Source organism: Malaclemys terrapin, chromosome 1, assembly GCF_027887155.1.
Source record: "Malaclemys terrapin pileata isolate rMalTer1 chromosome 1, rMalTer1.hap1, whole genome shotgun sequence".
Lineage (NCBI taxonomy): Eukaryota > Metazoa > Chordata > Testudines > Emydidae > Malaclemys > Malaclemys terrapin.
In genome coordinates this window covers 157,077,868-157,095,286 of record NC_071505.1, presented here as the reverse complement: position 1 = coordinate 157,095,286, position 17,419 = coordinate 157,077,868, and the positions used below count along the sequence as shown (strand labels likewise).

Below are 17,419 nucleotides of genomic sequence, written 5' to 3'. Positions count from 1 at the left end.
GCATGTGTGGAGATTTTGCTGCACTAAAAATTTACCCCCGTACATGTACGTGTGTTTGGGCTAGTCACTGATGCCAGAATGCAAAATCCTGAAAGGGATGCTGTGACCCAAGATAATCAGTCTTGACTCTCCATCTGTACAAAGAGCAGTTTTGCAAGTCATCAGCTGAGCAAATATACCTCTAGCCAAGATGAAAAGTGTTATTGCAGGGACTACAGAGTTCTTAAAGAAACTTTGTTGAATTCATGTACCTTCGCTAGACTTCAGCACTATATTTATTATGTCTTATTGTCTGTATGGCAGGCAACCCAAAGTTATGTTGACGAATGTCCTGAGGACAGAAATAGGAAGAAAATACACACAGAGCCAGCTTAAAACTGATGCTAATTTATCTGATGTTGACAAGTTGCAATCTGATCGACCACCCTCATCATCCGTTGCCAGCCTAGAGATATTGCAAATATTAAATCCTCCTCTCCAAAGCCTTTTTATATCCAAAAGGTATGTTGTTCAATACTGATTAAGTCTTAACGTCCTGGATCTTTGCTTCATTTGACTAAAAATCATAATAATTTGCTTGCAATTGTTTTTTATGGGAAAGTATTCCTTATTACATTGTAGATGTTACCTGTTGTCTTGATCACAAGCCCTACTCTTGTGACTCACTTTGGATCATATAATTTGAGTGTGTACCAGCCACAGTCTTGTGGGATTTCTGATGAGCTGGTGTCTAGAGCTTGATTAATTCTGGTCCAGCTTATTGGACTCTCTGAGATGGGTGCTTTTCATCACTCCGGTGAAAAGAAAACACATTCACATCTAACTGTCTACAGTTCTTTCCTCTTCTGATTGTTCTTCTGGATCTGATTTTGACTCTCTTCCAAGTCATACTTCTCATCACAGACCACCTGTGTGTCAGCTCTGGCAAATGGACAGCTGCTCTGCAAACACCAAGGCTCCCTTAAAAAGGACTTTGTACCTCTCAGCAGAACAGGAGTGGAAAGAAAGACATCAGACACCACAACATGCTATGCTGGAAAGTGACCCAGGTGGATCAATTCACAGAGAGAGAAGACAGAGGGAGGTGTTTATAGAGCATAGCTAGGAGACAGCATCATTCATACCAAATTCAGAAAAGGCTGTGGCTGTACATCATCATAATCATCTGAAAGAAATCACAATGGGAACTGCAGAGCATAAGCACCAGAGTTTGAGGGAAGAGAGCTATTAGCAACCTGAAATAGCAAATTGACTGTGATCACACATGTTAAATACTTTGATAGTCTTGTACATTTGAACCACTGATAAAATGCATTTTGTCATCTCTTGATGTTTTTGATTGACCTATTTTTGGTGCTCATCTCTTCTGACACATGTAGATGTTCTTCTCAGCCTCACAATCTCCTGATATATGTCAGAGTGACACCTGGGATTTGTGACAAATGGCCAGAATTAATTACAGAGTCCGTTACATGCTTTACATATATACTGTTTGCCAGCTGATGGCTAGAGGAACGAGTGAATCAGAGTGATTGACCATAAGATTTGTTTTATTGGAGACTTCCAGTTCCTAGGAGAATTTTTAAGATCACTCTGCAATTCTATCAGTGTTGAGATTTTGCATGGACGTTATTCTGAGATAAATTTTATGTGAACAGGGAATGATAAATCCTCAGTTGAGATGTCAAAGGCAGTCTAAATGCAACAATATGCTAACATACTGTCGCTGAACTAAAGTTACGTCGGTTTTCCCCCTTGTCTCCTCTTGACTACCCAACTTCCTACCCATGGTCTGTTGTCATTGTTCTTTGTGTTAGCTGCCTGACGTAGATTGTAAGCTTCTTGGTGGAGAGATCTTGTCTTATGTCGGTAAAGGACCATGAACAAAATGGTACTTTTGTTAGTAGTAATGATATTTGGTGTTTCCAAGCCACTAAGTTACATGAATTCAACTAAAAGTTTCTTTATCTAGATTTCAGTGCAGCATTTATCATTTATTGTTATATGTATGGCAGGCAACCCAAAGTTATTTTGAAGAATGTCCTGAGGATGAAAATTGGAAGAAAATACATAAAGAGACAGCTTATAACAGATGCTAATTTATCTGATGCTGACAAGTTGCTATCAGGTCAACCACCCTCATCATCTGTTGCCAACTTGCAGACATGTCATATATTAAGTCCTCCTCACCAAAGCCCTTTTATATCTAAAAGGTATGTTCTTCATTATTGATTTTGCTAGCCTTATTCTCTCTGAAACAACTTGTCATGAAAAAGATAACTTTTGTGAAACTGTTTTTATGAGAATCTGACTTGAAGCAATAATTGAATTTCCTGAGTGCAAACTAACATACAGTATTTGCAACAACCCATCATTTTAACATTACGTTATTCTCATTCTTGCTACATCTGACATTACTTGGTCACCTTTTGTTAATAAAAGAACTTAGATTTGGAATAGATCAATGTTTTATGTGTAGATATGATTACAAGGTTTTAATATGACTGTTGGTTTGAAATTATGTCCAAAACTAATCATTATGTCACTTGTCTGCTGCTGTGATATTTGCTATCTTGGTTCTAGGTTTTCTTTGACATATGCTCAAAGCACTTGTATATGATAGTCCTGTTCTTCTTCCTAAATCATCCACAACTGGTCTCAACCGCATCATCAGTGTGCAGCAAGGACTGCCTCTCTCATTGCTTTAGCTTTCTATTTTTCCTATTTCCATGTTTATATAGACTTCAGTACAACAGAAATGCTTTATGTATGGAATTAGCTGTAGAAATGAAGCTGACTAGGATTACATAATGTAAGTTTCATTCTGCATTTGCAAAGTGAACTATTCCGTCTCTCCTCCTTCTGTGCTCGTCTCTCTGCTTAAAAGAAAAACAGCATCAAGAACAAAGGAAAATAAAAGAGAAGGGGGAAATAATGAAATAAAGGTTACGACTACACAGCAGCTGGGAGGTGCGATTCCCAGCTCAGCTAGACATAGATGCACTAGCTCCACAAAAGTTAGCATCTGAAAATAGTAGTATGGCGACGGCAGCTCAGGCTAGCCACCAGCATACATTCCTACATGACCCCCTGAGTATGTACTTGGGTGGCTAGCCACCAGTGCCACTGCAGTTACACTAATGACCCTCCTCCCCATCCTTAAAATCCTGATGCGAACACGAGCATTTTGCAAGTTAGCATGCAGTACAAACACTTGATTTGAGCTTAAGGCATATATGTAATGGTATTAGGCAGATGCATCCCATTATTCCTTTATCGAGGCGCTTCTTTTTTTTCAGTCTTCACTGTCTCTTTATAGGCAGGATCATTTCAAGAAACAATGTGAAGTGCTGAGTCGGATGAGGCTTGACAAGCTAGTATTTGGCTCTGAAACCACTTTGCTGCTACTTACCCCAGGATGAGACTTAAGAAAAATCTGAGTGTGTTGGATATTAACCACTAGTTTGCAGGTGACATACTTGGCCGTATAAATCAGCTCATGCATGTTTTACAACAGCACCTTTAGCATGGAAATGGTGGGATTTGTATTCTGGTGTGACTGGATATAAATTTGGAATGACAGTTACGTGTGTTCATAGAGAGCAGACTGTGTGTGAAATTGTGTAGATAGTTCATTGTATTTAGAACTGAGAGATGACAGGTAAGTTATACATGGAATAGTGAGCATGGACTCTCTCTACCCACTGATAAATATCTAAGGGGCAGCTGCTGTGTAGGTTTCACTTTAAGCAGTATATTAGAAAAGGCAGTACAGACATTTCAGTTTTGAAACAGCTGATTTGCTCCTTTGCATTATGTAACCAGTTCTGATCAGTTTTACAGTTCACGGGGTAGGCAGGGCAACTGCACCTGCATTCCCCTCTCCACCTCCCCCACCCCCCGTGGTCCAGCAAGAGCACCCACTCTTAAGCTTCCAGCTTCCCAGCCATCAAATCTCTTGAGCAAAGACATGTGTGTGTCTCTCGCTCTCCTGACCAGATTTTTTCCAGGCTGCACAGTTCCCAGCCTGCACTGTGAATTCCCCAGCAAATCAGACTGACTAAGCAGGGCTGCTTTGCCTTCTCTTCAAAGATTATAAACAGTATAGTTGCCCATATGTATAAGTTACCATACAGCTTTTCCTAAACATACATGTTTATTCTTAAGGCAAACGCATTACAGAGAAAACATATTAAAATAATAAAAGAACCTATACGCATGCTAATAAGAATACCAGCGATCACCCCAATTTTAACAAGGGCTCTGGCAGGTGTAGAGTTTTTCAGACCCCACCAAGGGGATTTTCTGTGTTCACAAGTTCATAATAGCTGTTAGATCAGAACAAGCACACCCATGAAAAGCTTAGTCCCTCCTTTATAGAGCCAGGGTCTTTGATCTGGAAATAGGTAATTTGTAGACAATGTGTTTCTCCTTCAAAAGTCTAGGTAGGTACTTTCATAACTAACAGAGTTACACTGGCATACATCTTTCCATAGAGATTTCCTGGGAAATTCGCTTAATTTAAAAAGTCATTTTGTTTCAAATAACTCTCTGAAGCTCTCGTAACACTTCCCAGAATTTACTTAACCAGGTCTCCTCCCTAGAGACATTACATACAATCCCACAATAATACATCAAATTTGCATTTTTAATGGAATTAACTCTTAAAGTACTTAAACTTAATTCAGTAAGGTTTGCCTAGGATATTGCAGGAATTTGCCATATCTGTCACAATACGCATGAGCAAGTGCATGCTTTGTGAAGACACTGCAGAGCGACAGGTGAAGTGTGTTAAACTGAGATGAAAGAACTTTAGGCTCCCTCTACTGAAGTTTTTAGATAGGAGTGGAGGTGGTGCTATGTTTAAAAATTAGTTTATTCAAGCCAAGCATGAACATGTTTTTTCAATATCTTCTCCAGTTACATTCACTGAAACTAAGTGTTTCAGTAATTGGTTCTCTCAGCTTGCTTTGTAGCAGGGTTTCTTTGGTGCTTGAGGGATTAATTTTTCATGTTTATTTTGTAATAATCTTCTCTGACCCCAGGCATTAAGTAAAAATGTTGGACCTGTTTGATGAGGCATGTTAATAGGAGAAACCAATTTTCTGGAATCAAATGTTACTTTTAATGGTGATGGGTAAGTGCTGATAAGACTGCTTACAAACCTGAGAAGTCTGTCTAAAATGTGTGATGTAAAAGTAGCAATGCTGAAACATCTTACTAGTGAAGTTACTGTTCTAGACAAGCTCTGTTTGATTCTAGTCTTCAAACTCTACCTGGTAGTTTTGTACAGGATACCTTTGGAATCTGATTTTCATTTACCCAGCTCTGGCAGAGTAACAAGGCCTTTATAGTGGGTTCACATACATGTACATCCTCATTAAGGTTCCTTGACATAACCAGAGCAGTGAATAAGGGACTCAGTATAAATGAGAAGCATGACTTTGGTGTAGAAAAAGTATCCAGTTTTGTACTGTGGATATAATGGGCCAATAAATATATATTTGAATTTATAATATGTATATAATAATACATGTTGGAGGCCTTAGCTGGGCTTCTCCATTCTTGCGCCTCCACAGGGCAGTCAGTTATTATGCCTGCCATTTAATTCACTTGAACATGTAAATAACTGATTTGTGGGTATAATCAGGTATATACTTGTCCAAGTGACTTAAAATTGTGGGTGTAGACTTTGATACCATCTTCTGAAAATCTGCCCTCCAATGTCTGTAGTAGGGAAGCATAATTTTTAGTGGCAGGAGAAATTTTAATCCACTGCGTGTAGAAGGGCCAGAGATGTCCATTGCAAGTGGCGATAGAGCCTGATCCTGCACCCCATGAGAAGTTAATGGGATTTCTCATGTGAGTAGGTGATGCAGTATCAGGCCCCATTTGATGAAAAATGCATCGGTACTTTTCAAATGGTTGGTATTAGAGAATTGCTTGTAGCACTCAGGGGAAAAAAAGCAGAAACTGAAGTACTTGTATTAAATCACTTCCTACCTTCTGAATACACCCCACTGTTTCCCCACACTGTTACTGGATAAATAACGTATTTTGTCTCGATACCTGCCCAGGGTGAATGCTTTAAGGTGCAAGGCAATGGAGAATTAAGCCCAGTGTATATAGTAGCCTTGTAATCTAGCGGTTCCGGTGTCAGATTAGTGATGCTTTTCACTCCAGTTCCGACATGTAATTTAAACTGCAACTTCTTGTCAGTTGTATATACAAGATATTACTTAGGTAACTAACTGTGTGTGTCTATTATCGGGGGAGTTGGGAGCAACCCTTACGTTAGTTTCATCATAATATCTAGGATAAAATATTCTTGCAACCCATTTTTGAGACACAGCTGCAGCAGTTCACTGTGTGCTGGCAACCCTATGAGTTGACAGTCTCTCAGTGAAGGGGGATGAGAGAGTTAGGCTGAGCTCCTGACAACAACCCCTATATGTAGGCCCACCACATGGCTCCAGTGGCCCATTCCCATGTGGAGAGGTATCGCATGGTGCTGAGCAAACCCAGAGTGGCTTATTATTTAATCAGAATGCATCAGTGTGTGTGTAAAGCCTTATTCAGAGTTCTGTTTCCTATTTTAGATGTGTTGTGACCATGTGTGAATTTAACAAGGAAAATTTTGGTGTAAATTTTAATACAGAATGCCCCCCATTCTTTCCTGCATGTCTGTTTGCATTCATGATACTGTATTTTTAATTTGATTTTTCTGAGCTGGCCTATCTGCCCGCCAGAATGGATGGTCTTCCTATCGCTTCAAGATTGTCACCTTAAATCTTTCATATCAGTAAGATGCTTTTACAGTAAGATGCATCTCAGAATTTTTATGAGGTACCTTTTTATCAGACCTCTGTCGTTGTAAGTAGCATTACTTCAGATGATCACACACACCTCACCATTCTAAAAACAGAGTTGAAACTCTTATGAAGAATGGGAAATCTATTCACTGAATATTTACAGTAACAAAATAAGATGTTTATAAATGTGCAGGTAACCTTAACAAGAAGATACAGATAAGAATTAAAGGAAAATAACTCAAACCTCCTGTTTTACTATACCTGAATTAATAACTCGTCTACAATAGTATTACATAGACATACCTAGCACTCCACAAAAACATATTTCTTCTAATCATAGTCTGATCACAGCCGTCTGTCTTGTCTTAATTCCATTTCAGCCAGTTAAAAAAACCTGGTTGGGATTTTAAAAGCAGTAAATTTAGACTAGAAGATGAAAACATTAGTAAATAGCGCTAGATGTTGAGCCCTTTTAATTGCTTCGGAGTATGTCTACACTGCAGTCAGAGTTGTGACTGAAGCTCCTGAATACATAGATTCATAGATTATAGGACTGGAAGGGACCTCGAGAGGTCATCGAGTCCAGTCCCCTGCCCGCATGGCAGGACCAAATACTGTCTAGACCATCCCTGATAGACATTTATCTAACCTACTCTTAAATATCTCCAGAGACGGAGATTCCACAACCTCCCTAGGCAATTTATTCCAGTGTTTAACCACCCTGACTGTTAGGAACTTTTTCCTAATGTCCAACCTAGACCTCCCTTGCTGCAGTTTAAACCCATTGTTTCTGGTTCTATCCTTAGAGGCTAAGGTGAACAAGTTTTCTCCCTCCTCCTTATGACACCCTTTTAGATACCTGAAAACTGCTATCATGTCCCCTCTCAGTCTTCTCTTTTCCAAACTAAACAAACCCAGTTCTTTCAGCCTTCCTTCACAGGTCATGTTCTCAAGACCTTTAATCATTCTTGTTGCTCTTCTTTGGACCCTTTCCAATTTCTCCACATCTTTTTTAAAATGCGGCGCCCAGAACTGGACACAATACTCCAGCTGAGGCCTAACCAGAGTAGAGTAGAGCGGAAGAATGACTTCTCGTGTCTTGCTCACAACACACCTGTTAATGCATCCCAGAATCATGTTTGCTTTTTTTGCAACAGCATCACACTGTTGACTCATATTTAGCTTGTGGTCCACTATAACCCCTAGATCCCTTTCTGCTGTACTCCTTCCTAGACAGTCTTTTCCCATTCTGTATGTGTGAAATTGATTTTTCCTTCCTAAGTGGAGCACTTTGCATTTGTCTTTGTTAAACTTCATCCTGTTTAACTCAGACCATTTCTCCAATTTGTCCAGATCATTTTGAATTATGACCCTGTCCTCCAAAGTAGTTGCAATCCCTCCTAGTTTGGTATCATCCGCAAACTTAATAAGCGTACTTTCTATGCCAATATCTAAGTCGTTGATGAAGATATTGAACAGAGCCGGTCCCAAAACAGACCCCTGCGGAACCCCACTCGTTACGCCTTTCCAGCAGGATTGGGAACCATTAATAACAACTCTGAGTACGGTTATCCAGCTAGTTATGCACCCACCTTATAGTAGCCCCATCTAATTTGTATTTGCCTAGTTTATCGATAAGAATATCATGCGAGACCGTATCAAATGCCTTACTAAAGTCTAGGTATACCACATCCACCGCTTCACCCTTATCCACAAGGCTCGTTATCCTATCAAAGAAAGCTATCAGATTGGTTTGACATGATTTGTTCTTCACAAATCCATGCTGGCTGTTCCCTATCACCTTACCACCTTCCAAGTGTTTGCAGATGATTTCCTTAATTACTTGCTCCATTATCTTCCCTGGCACAGAAGTTAAACTAACTGGTCTGTAGTTTCCTGGGTTGTTTTTATTTCCCTTTTTATAGATGGGCACTATATTTGCCCTTTTCCAGTCTTCTGGAATCTCTCCCGTCTCCCATGACTTTCCAAAGATAATAGCTAGAGGCTCAGATACCTCCTCTATTAGCTCCTTGAGTATTCTAGGATGCATTTCATCAGGCCCGGGTGACTTGCAGGCATCTAACTTTTCTAAGTGATTTTTAACTTGTTCTTTTTTTATTTTATCCGCTAAACCTACCCCCTTCCCATTAGCATTCACTATGTTAGGCATTCCTTCAGACTTCTCGGTGAAGACCGAAACAAAGAAGTCATTAAGCATCTCTGCCATTTCCAAGTTTCCTGTTACTGTTTCTCCCTCTTCACTAAGCAGTGGGCCTACCCTGTCTTTGGTCTTCCTCTTGCTTCTAATGTATTGATAAAAAGTCTTCTTGTTTCCTTTTATTCCCGTAGCTAGTTTGAGCTCATTTTGTGCCTTTGCCTTTCTAATCTTGCCCCTGCATTCCTGTGTTGTTTGCCTATATTCATCCTTTGTAATCTGTCCTAGTTTCCATTTTTTATATGACTCCTTTTTATTTTTTAGATCGTGCAAGATCTCGTGGTTAAGCCAAGGTGGTCTTTTGCCACATTTTCTATCTTTCCTAACCAGCGGAATAGCTTGCTTTTGGGCCCTTAATAGTGTCCCTTTGAAAAACTGCCAACTCTCCTCAGTTGTTTTTCCCCTCAGTCTTGATTCCCATGGGACCTTACCTATCAGCTCTCTGAGGTTCCCAAAATCTGCCTTCCTGAAATCCATTGTCTCTATTTTGCTGTTCTCCCTTCTACCCTTCGTTAGAATTGCAAACTCTATGATTTCATGATCACTTTCACCCAGGCTGCCTTCTACTTTCACATTCTCAACGAGTTCCTCCCTATTTGTTAAAATCAAGTCTAGAACAGCTTCCCCCCTAGTAGCTTTTTCAACCTTCTGAAATAAAAAGTTGTCTCCAATGCAGTCCAAGAATTTGTTGGATAGTCTGTGCCCCGCTGTGTTATTTTCCCAACATATATCCGGATAGTTGAAGTCCCCCATCACCACCAAATCTTGGGCTTTGGATGATTTTGTTAGTTGCTTGAAAAAAGCCTCATCCACCTCTTCCACCTGGTTAGGTGGCCTGTAGTAGACTCCTAGCATGACACCTCCCTTGTTTTTTGCCCCTTTAAGCCTAACCCAGAGACTCTCAACACTTCCGTCTCCTATGTCCATCTCTACCTCAGTCCAAGTGTGTACATTTTTAATATATAAGGCAACACCTCCTCCCTTTTTCCCCTGTCTATCCTTCCTGAGCAAGCTGTACCCATCCACACCAACATTCCAATCATGTGTATCATCCCACCAAGTTTCAGTGATGCCAACAATGTCATAGTTGTATTTATTTATTAGCACTTCCAGTTCTTCCTGCTTATTCCCCATACTTCTCGCATTTGTATATAGGCATCTAAGATACTGGTTTGATCTTTCCTCCCAGTTTTGTCCTGACTCTCCTTTCTCTCTGCCAATATAGCCCACACTCCCTCTTGTTTCCGACCCATCTCCCCGGTCTCCATGTTCCCTACTTACCTGTGGGCTTTGCTCACCTGTCCCCGTCGAACCTAGTTTAAAGCCCTCCTCACTAGGTTAGCCAGTCTGTGTCCGAATAGGGTCTTTCCTCTCCTCGAAAGGTGAACGCCATCTCTGCCTAGCAGTCCTTCCTCAAATAGCATCCCGTGGTCTAGGAAGCCAAAGCCCTCCTGGCGACACCATCTTCGCAGCCAGGCATTCACCTCCATGATGCATCTGTCTCTGCCCGGGCCCCTACCTTTGACAGGAAGAATTGAAGAGAATACCACCTGCGCTCCAAACTCCTTCACCCGTACTCCCAGAGCCCTGTAGTCACTCTTGATCCGCTCAGTGTCACACCGCGCAGTATCATTTGTGCCCACATGGATGAGTAGCATGGGGTAGTAGTCAGAGGGCTGGATAATCCTCGACAATGCCTCCGTAACGTCTCGGATACGGGCCCCCGGCAGGCAGCATACCTCCCGAGATGAAATGTCAGGGCGACAGATGGGCGCCTCCGTCCCCCTCAGCAGAGAGTCTCCGACCACCACTACCCTACGTTTCCTATTCGCAGTGGTGGTAGCAGACTTTCCAGCCTTAGGGGTACGAGGCTTCTCCTCCTTTACTGGAGGGAGTGATTCCTTCTTTCCTGTATCAAGAAGAGCATAACGGTTACTTATAACCATGGCAGGAGGGTTCGGAGCAAGGGTGGAGCACTGCCTGCTGCCAGAAGTAACCAGCTGCCAGTGTCCACCCTGAGCCATCTCCTTCTCCACCAGTGGTGTATCAGCAGTCCTGTGTACTGGGACAGCTACCTCAGCTGTCTCCACATGGACACTGTCGAGGAATTGCTCGTGGATACGGATGCTCCTCAACCTAGCCACCTCCTCCTGTAGCTCTCCCACCTGCTGCCTGAGAGATTCCACCAGCGGGCACCTCTCACATTGGATGGTCCCCCCAGCCTGGATATCAGTAAGTGGAAATTGCAAGTTACAGTCTTTGCAAAACCACACCAGGATCTGGGTAGAGGCATCCATGCTTAGGCACTCTGTCTGGCTACAGGCACAGGTGGAGGAGACGGTAGCAGTGCTGGCACAGGTGTTGCGGGTCTTCCTAACCATCGTAAGCCTCCCTCTGTCAAACTCCCGTCTGCAGCCCCCTGTCAGCTGAAAGGGTTGTTTAAGCAAAAAGTTATGAATGTAGTTGCTTTATAGGTATTAAGGGGAATCAAGAGAAAACAGATGGAACTGGCAAGGGACCCTCGCCCCCTTCCTAACTCTCTTGCGAAACTCCCTGTTAGCAGCCCCTGGTCGCAAAGCTCCCTGGTCGCTTGTGCGCTGCTTTATAAAGCCCTGGCCTGTATGAATGCCCCGCCCACTGATGAAGGCTCAGCCACTTACCAGAGGCTTCTAGCTTTCAAACCTTCCAACTGCCAGCCACAGCACACGGTCCTTCAAACAACCAAAACAAACAAACAGACTGACAAACACAAGCTAGCTTTAATTCAGTCAGTGATAGGGTTACCATATTTTTGTGGACACCCCCAGGGGCCCCGGCCCCGCCCCCAGCCCCGCCCACGCCCCCGCCCCAACTCCGCCCCCTCCCGAAGTCTCCGCCCCCTCCCCTGCTTCCCGTGAACATTTGAGTCGCGGGAAGCCTGTAGCAGGTAAGGGGCGGTGTGGGGGGAGGAGGCGCAGCCCAGGCTGGCCCCCTGGCGGCTCCAGCCTGGGCCGGCCCCGGCCCACCACCCCCGGCCCGCCCAGCACTGCCGGCCCCCAGCGGACCCCGCGGCCCCCCCCCGGCTCGCGGCCCCGCGGACCCCCCGGCCCAGCGGACCCCCCGGCTCGCGGGCCCGGACTGGCCCGCGGACCTCGCGGCCCAGCGGAACCCCCGGCTCCCGGACCCCGGACCGGCACCGCGCCCCCGGCTCCCCGCCCGGCCCCGCGCCCACCCCGGACCGGCACTGCGACCCCGGCCCGGCACCATGCCCCCGGCCCTGTGGCCCCGGCCAAAGAGCCCTCCCGATTTTCCTGGACATGCCCGGCTTTTGGGGATTTCCCCCCGGACGGGGATTTGAGCCCCCAAAAGCCGGACATGTCCGGGAAAATCCGGACGTATGGTAACCCTAGTCAGTGACAGCACAAATAGCACTGAAGTATCACATGCTTCAGCATGGGCTGTACAAGCCTACCCAGGACCCTAAGTGTTTACCGGAGCAGCTAGCCTGCATTGACTGGTATTAGTACTCAAGCTAGCTAGATCAAAGCTAGGTTGGATTTGGATATGTCTATATGTGCTTCAATCACATCTCTGAGTGCAGTATAGACATTCCCTTGGAGATCTGATGGGTGCTGCAGAGGCACCCAGAATTCATCAAATCACAAAGTTCCTTTTGTGAGCTACTTGCAGTATTCCCAGGTCATCTGATAGCCCAGAGCTGAACAATTAACTGTTCCCTCATTTTAGTATTTGTTATACAAAAGAATTTGAGAAGAGGGACAGAAGGGATGGGAAATTTGCAAGCATATTATGAATTCTCTGGAACTCCCATAAAAGATAGATAAGGTAATTGCTAATTTATTTGTTTTCCATGTGTTAATCCCCATCCAACAGTGTGAAAATCTTATTTTTAAGTGTATTCCACACTTGGAAAATTATTACTTACTACTAGCTAATCAGATTTTACAATTAGTAAACAGGAAAAAGAAGTGAGAAACTAAGCCCCATAAGTACCCACCAATTTGCCTTGAAAGTAACTGTGTTTTATTTGTAATTCTAACACTATATTAGGAATCTCATTTATTTTCCACAGGGTGTAAGAATATTTTAAAAAATATTCCTTGAGGCAGCTTTGCAGTGTGTTCAAAAACAAACTCATGAATCCTCCCCTTTGAATTACCTTACACCTTGAGACCATCTCCAGAGGTGACCCATCACCATGGTGATCCTGGGCAGATCATAGCTGTATAGAAACCTGGGGAAAGTAAGTTGTGTGTGTTGGATACCAGCCCTCCTGGCTATTTGAAGGATTCAGCACATTTTCACAACTGTTTGATTATTCCTATATCCATGCAGGTCACCTTTTAAAGTAATATTCACTATCAGTACTATACTATCAGTGAAAATAAGATGAACTGAGTTTATCTGTATTTATGTAAAGGGGAAATGTTTCTGTTTGTTTGCATATAAACGTGTGGTTTATGTTGTGTGTCAAATGTCTGGGGAAGATTGATTAGTGGTACTAAACTAAACCAGAAACTCCTGATGACTTTTGCAGGGTCTCTTAAAATGGGAAACTCTGTGTGATTGACAGACAGACAGACAACATACCCACACAGGTTAAAATAACATTATGTAAGATGGGAAAGTCAAGCACTCAGAAGTTAGGAAATGCCAGAATTAAAGTTGCCTGTGCAACCTTAATTTGGCCCCTTTGTGTGTATGCATTATGATAGTCTTCAATTATATGATCATATACTATTTTTTTCCACAGGCCCCCTGCTTCATTCAGCATACAGTACTTATTCAATGAGCAGCTATTCAATATTTTGTTTTATCCTGATAGTTCAATGTGTAGCCCTCGCATGCCTTACTTACTGCGTGCGATTCCAATTCTGCTCTGAAGACCGAATTATTTTTTCCATGGGATTTTTTTTATGGCAGTCATTGATATAGTATGAAAGTGCTTCACAAACATTATTTTATCTTCACAACACACCTGTGAGATGAGGGAGTTGTATCCCCATTTTACAGATATGGAGAAGAGAGATGGCGAGATTAAGGTCAAAAGTATCCACTAACTCTGTGTGCCCAGTTTGAGACAACTAGGATCAGAAGTTTTTAGAGTACTTAGCATTATAGAGTAATTTATATGTTCAAAGCACAGGTCCCATTGACTTCGGTTGCAGCTGTGAGTGCTCAGCAATTCTACAAATCAGACCCCAAGATCGCTGGTCAGGCACCCACAAAATGAGGAATGTGCAACTTATGACCACTTGTAAAAGCTTTGGTTTAAGTGACTTGACTAGAATCACCTTGGAACTCTGTGGCAGAGCCAAGGATAGAATCCAGTTCCCTAGGGTAGCATTCAACTGCCTTAACCACGAGTCCCTCCTCTCTTTTCTGGCAATGCACTGCATCATTCGCTCCACACCTTCCAGCATCTACAGCAAATGAAGCAATGATCCTCCAGACAGCAGTGTTCCTCACTACACAACCCTGATTCATTGCCAGAGCAGGTCCATCCTGTGCACTAAAGGAGGCAGAGGTGGAAAAAACATTGTGATCATGTAATGAAAGGATAATATAATGCATGTGCACAAGGGAGCGAATTAAGATTGCACAGGGAGCCTTAACTCTGGTATTAACCTGGGTATGAATAAGCCACCTGCCTGAGCAACACACGCTACACCTACCTAAGTGCCGGTGTGGACAATGCTATATCGGTGGGAGAGCTTCTCCCACCGACATAGCTACCGCCTCTCGGGGTAGGTGGTTTTATGCTGATGGGAGAGCTCTCTCCTGTTGGCATAAAGTGTCTTCATCAGACATGCTACAGTGGTGCAGCTGCATTGGTTCAGCTGTGCTGCTGTAGAACTTCTAGTGTAGATTGGCCCTAACTTTTGAGTGTTTGACATTGTAAAATCAGTGTCCTTTTAACGTAGCACCTGGGCATAATTTCATAAGCTTTTTAAAAAGCCAACTGAAAAGACAGAAGTTCTATTGTGGCATCATATTGACACCTGTATGGTTCATCAGCAGGGGTAGAACCTTTTCATAGATTCTAGGACTAGAAGGGACCTCGAGAAGACCTACATCATCCCTGATAGACATTTATCTAACCTACTCTTAAATATCTCCAGAGATGGAGATTCCACAACCTCCCTAGGCAATTTATTCCAGTGTTTAACCACCCTGACAGTTAGGAACCTTTTCCTACTGTCCAACTTAAACCTCCCTTGCTGCAATTTAAGCCCATTGTTTCTTGTTCTATCTTTAGCGGCTACGGTGAACAAGTTTTCTCCCTCCTCCTTATGACACCCTTTTAGATACCTGAAAACTTCTATCATGTCCCCTCTCAGTCTTCTCTTTTCTAAACTAAACAAACCCAATTCTTTCAACCTTCCTTCATAGGTCATGTTCTCAAAACCTTTAATCATTCTTGTTGCTCTTCTCTGGACCCTCTCCAGTTTCTCCACATCTTTCTTGACATGCGGACCACCATGCAGACTTCTGCCATTTGAGCTGATGGAGTAACTGATAGCAGTAGTAAGTTGTTATCCTCTTTGTGGCACAGCACTAGCGGGGATGAGACATACACTTTGCCCATGGGTATCACAGATATTTGCTAACAGCTGAGGTCGGGAAGTTCGGGAATCTTGGATTCCATTCTAGGCTTTGAGAGCCAGTGTTCTTCAGTGGGCGCAGATTCTTCTATCCATTCCACACAAGTGACCTCTTTTGCCTCCTCTCCTCCAACCTGTCCCTGTTCCAGTCCTGTCTGTTCCTCACCCTGGTCTATTTTCCTCACTTTGCCAGATCCAGTCTCCTTGCCCAGGAAATATGTCTTGCTTCTCTGGATTCCCCATCCCAGTTCTCTCCACTTCATGGCTCCTCATCCCATCTTTCTCTACCCCTTCCTCTAGTCGTGACCCCTGCGACCCCGATGTTTCCTGTTCCCATTGGCTCCCAGGCCCAGTCACCCTCTCTGGGCTCTCATCCAGTTTGTGTCTTCTTGTCCCAGTCTCTTGAGGAAATCCCAATTCTCCCCTTCCCCTCAGCTCTCATCCAATATGTTGCCCTACACATACTTTGTCCACATTGTATCCTATCTATATTCGAATTGGAGCTTCCTCCTCAATGCTGCCTTCCAGGAGGAAGGTCATTGAGAGCAGGGAGGGTACGTCTACACTGCTCACTTCTTACAGCAGCATGTAGAGTACATACACTGTTTGCCCCCTGGCCCAGGTATAAATAGAAGTGTTGACAATGAAGCACTGCTTAGGCGATTAAAGTAAGGACATGCCTGAATCCAGTGGGTATATACCCTACACAGCTCTCTGCGCACCCAAACAATGCCTCCTCCATTTACAATGCAGTGTAATGTCCTACTGCCAGAGCCTTTCCCCCTCATTAGGGAAAGGCTCTGGCAGAGGGGAGGCAGTGAGGAAAGGCTCCAATGGCTCCTTGCTGCTTGAGCCTTTTCTTGCCACAGAGAAAAACTCCAGGAGCTAGGAGGCAGCAGGAAAAGTAACTGGCAGCTCCCCGCTGCCAGATCTCTTTCCTCCCCCTTGACAGAGCCTTTCACTGATACTTGTAGCTACACATTGCAGTGAACGCAGCCTGGCATGTAGCTACACATCCCTTACATGCTGCCGCAAGAGGTGTGCAGTGTAGACGTAGCCAGAGAAATAGTCTCCCTGTTCTCAGTTCAGGTACCTGGACCCTGACCTGGCGCAGCCTGCAGCAATCCAGAGCTGCAGTTGCAGAGACAGTCCTGCTCAGCCCTGGACTGGTGCAGAGGGAATTTGAGGAGTTTAGCTGCTAGAATATAAGAAGTCTCTACTGAGCATGTGCAAACTATAATTTTTCATGGTCTTCTAACTTGGCCAGATTTGGGTGGATTTTCACAAGGACAGCAAAAGGCACTTACCTGACTCAAAGGCAACTCTTGTGCCAAATTTCAAGCCACTGCTCTAAATCAAGGGAATGCTTTTTAAAGAAAAGGTCTCCAGAATTTTTTAACCTAGGCGAATGAACATATTTTCCCCTCACTTCATTCTCTGAAATGGCTGAACTATTTTGTCTGAAATTTTCGCAAAAAATTCAGGTTGAAGCAGACAACTGGCATGGAAAATATAAAATAGATTAATATGGCTTATTGTCCAAAGTGACCATCCTTTTTGCTGGTGTCGGAAATGCATTTAGGCACCCACATCTGGCAGGTCCCAATCCTGCTAGGTGGTGTCTCCTTTTTTGGTACAGTACTAAGCTTTGTCAGCTCCCATTAACTTCAATAGGAGTTGAGGGCCGTCAGCAGCTCACAAGATCAGACCCTCAGAACTGAAGTGTGACATCAATTTGTTATCGGTACATTTTGTACAGGAAAAAAAGAGTTATAGAGCGGAGTAAA

The 17,419-nt window shown here is 43.5% G+C and overlaps 1 protein-coding gene across 4 annotated transcripts in view; it reads left to right on the top strand.

Moving 5' to 3' along the window:
- SENP7 (SUMO specific peptidase 7) overlaps nucleotides 1-17,419 on the top strand; it is a 91,407-nt gene that overhangs the window by 27,793 nt on the left and 46,195 nt on the right. For 2 of the 4 annotated variants that reach the window (XM_054045133.1, XM_054045129.1), the window contains exons 5-6: nucleotides 304-501; nucleotides 2,016-2,213. The exons of 1 other annotated variant lie outside the window; for it this stretch is intronic. In XM_054045133.1, coding sequence (XP_053901108.1) covers nucleotides 304-501; nucleotides 2,016-2,213 — 396 coding nt within the window. The remainder of the gene's footprint in view (nucleotides 1-303; nucleotides 502-2,015; nucleotides 2,214-17,419) is intronic. One more of the 4 variants, XM_054045137.1, reaches the window with a different exon arrangement.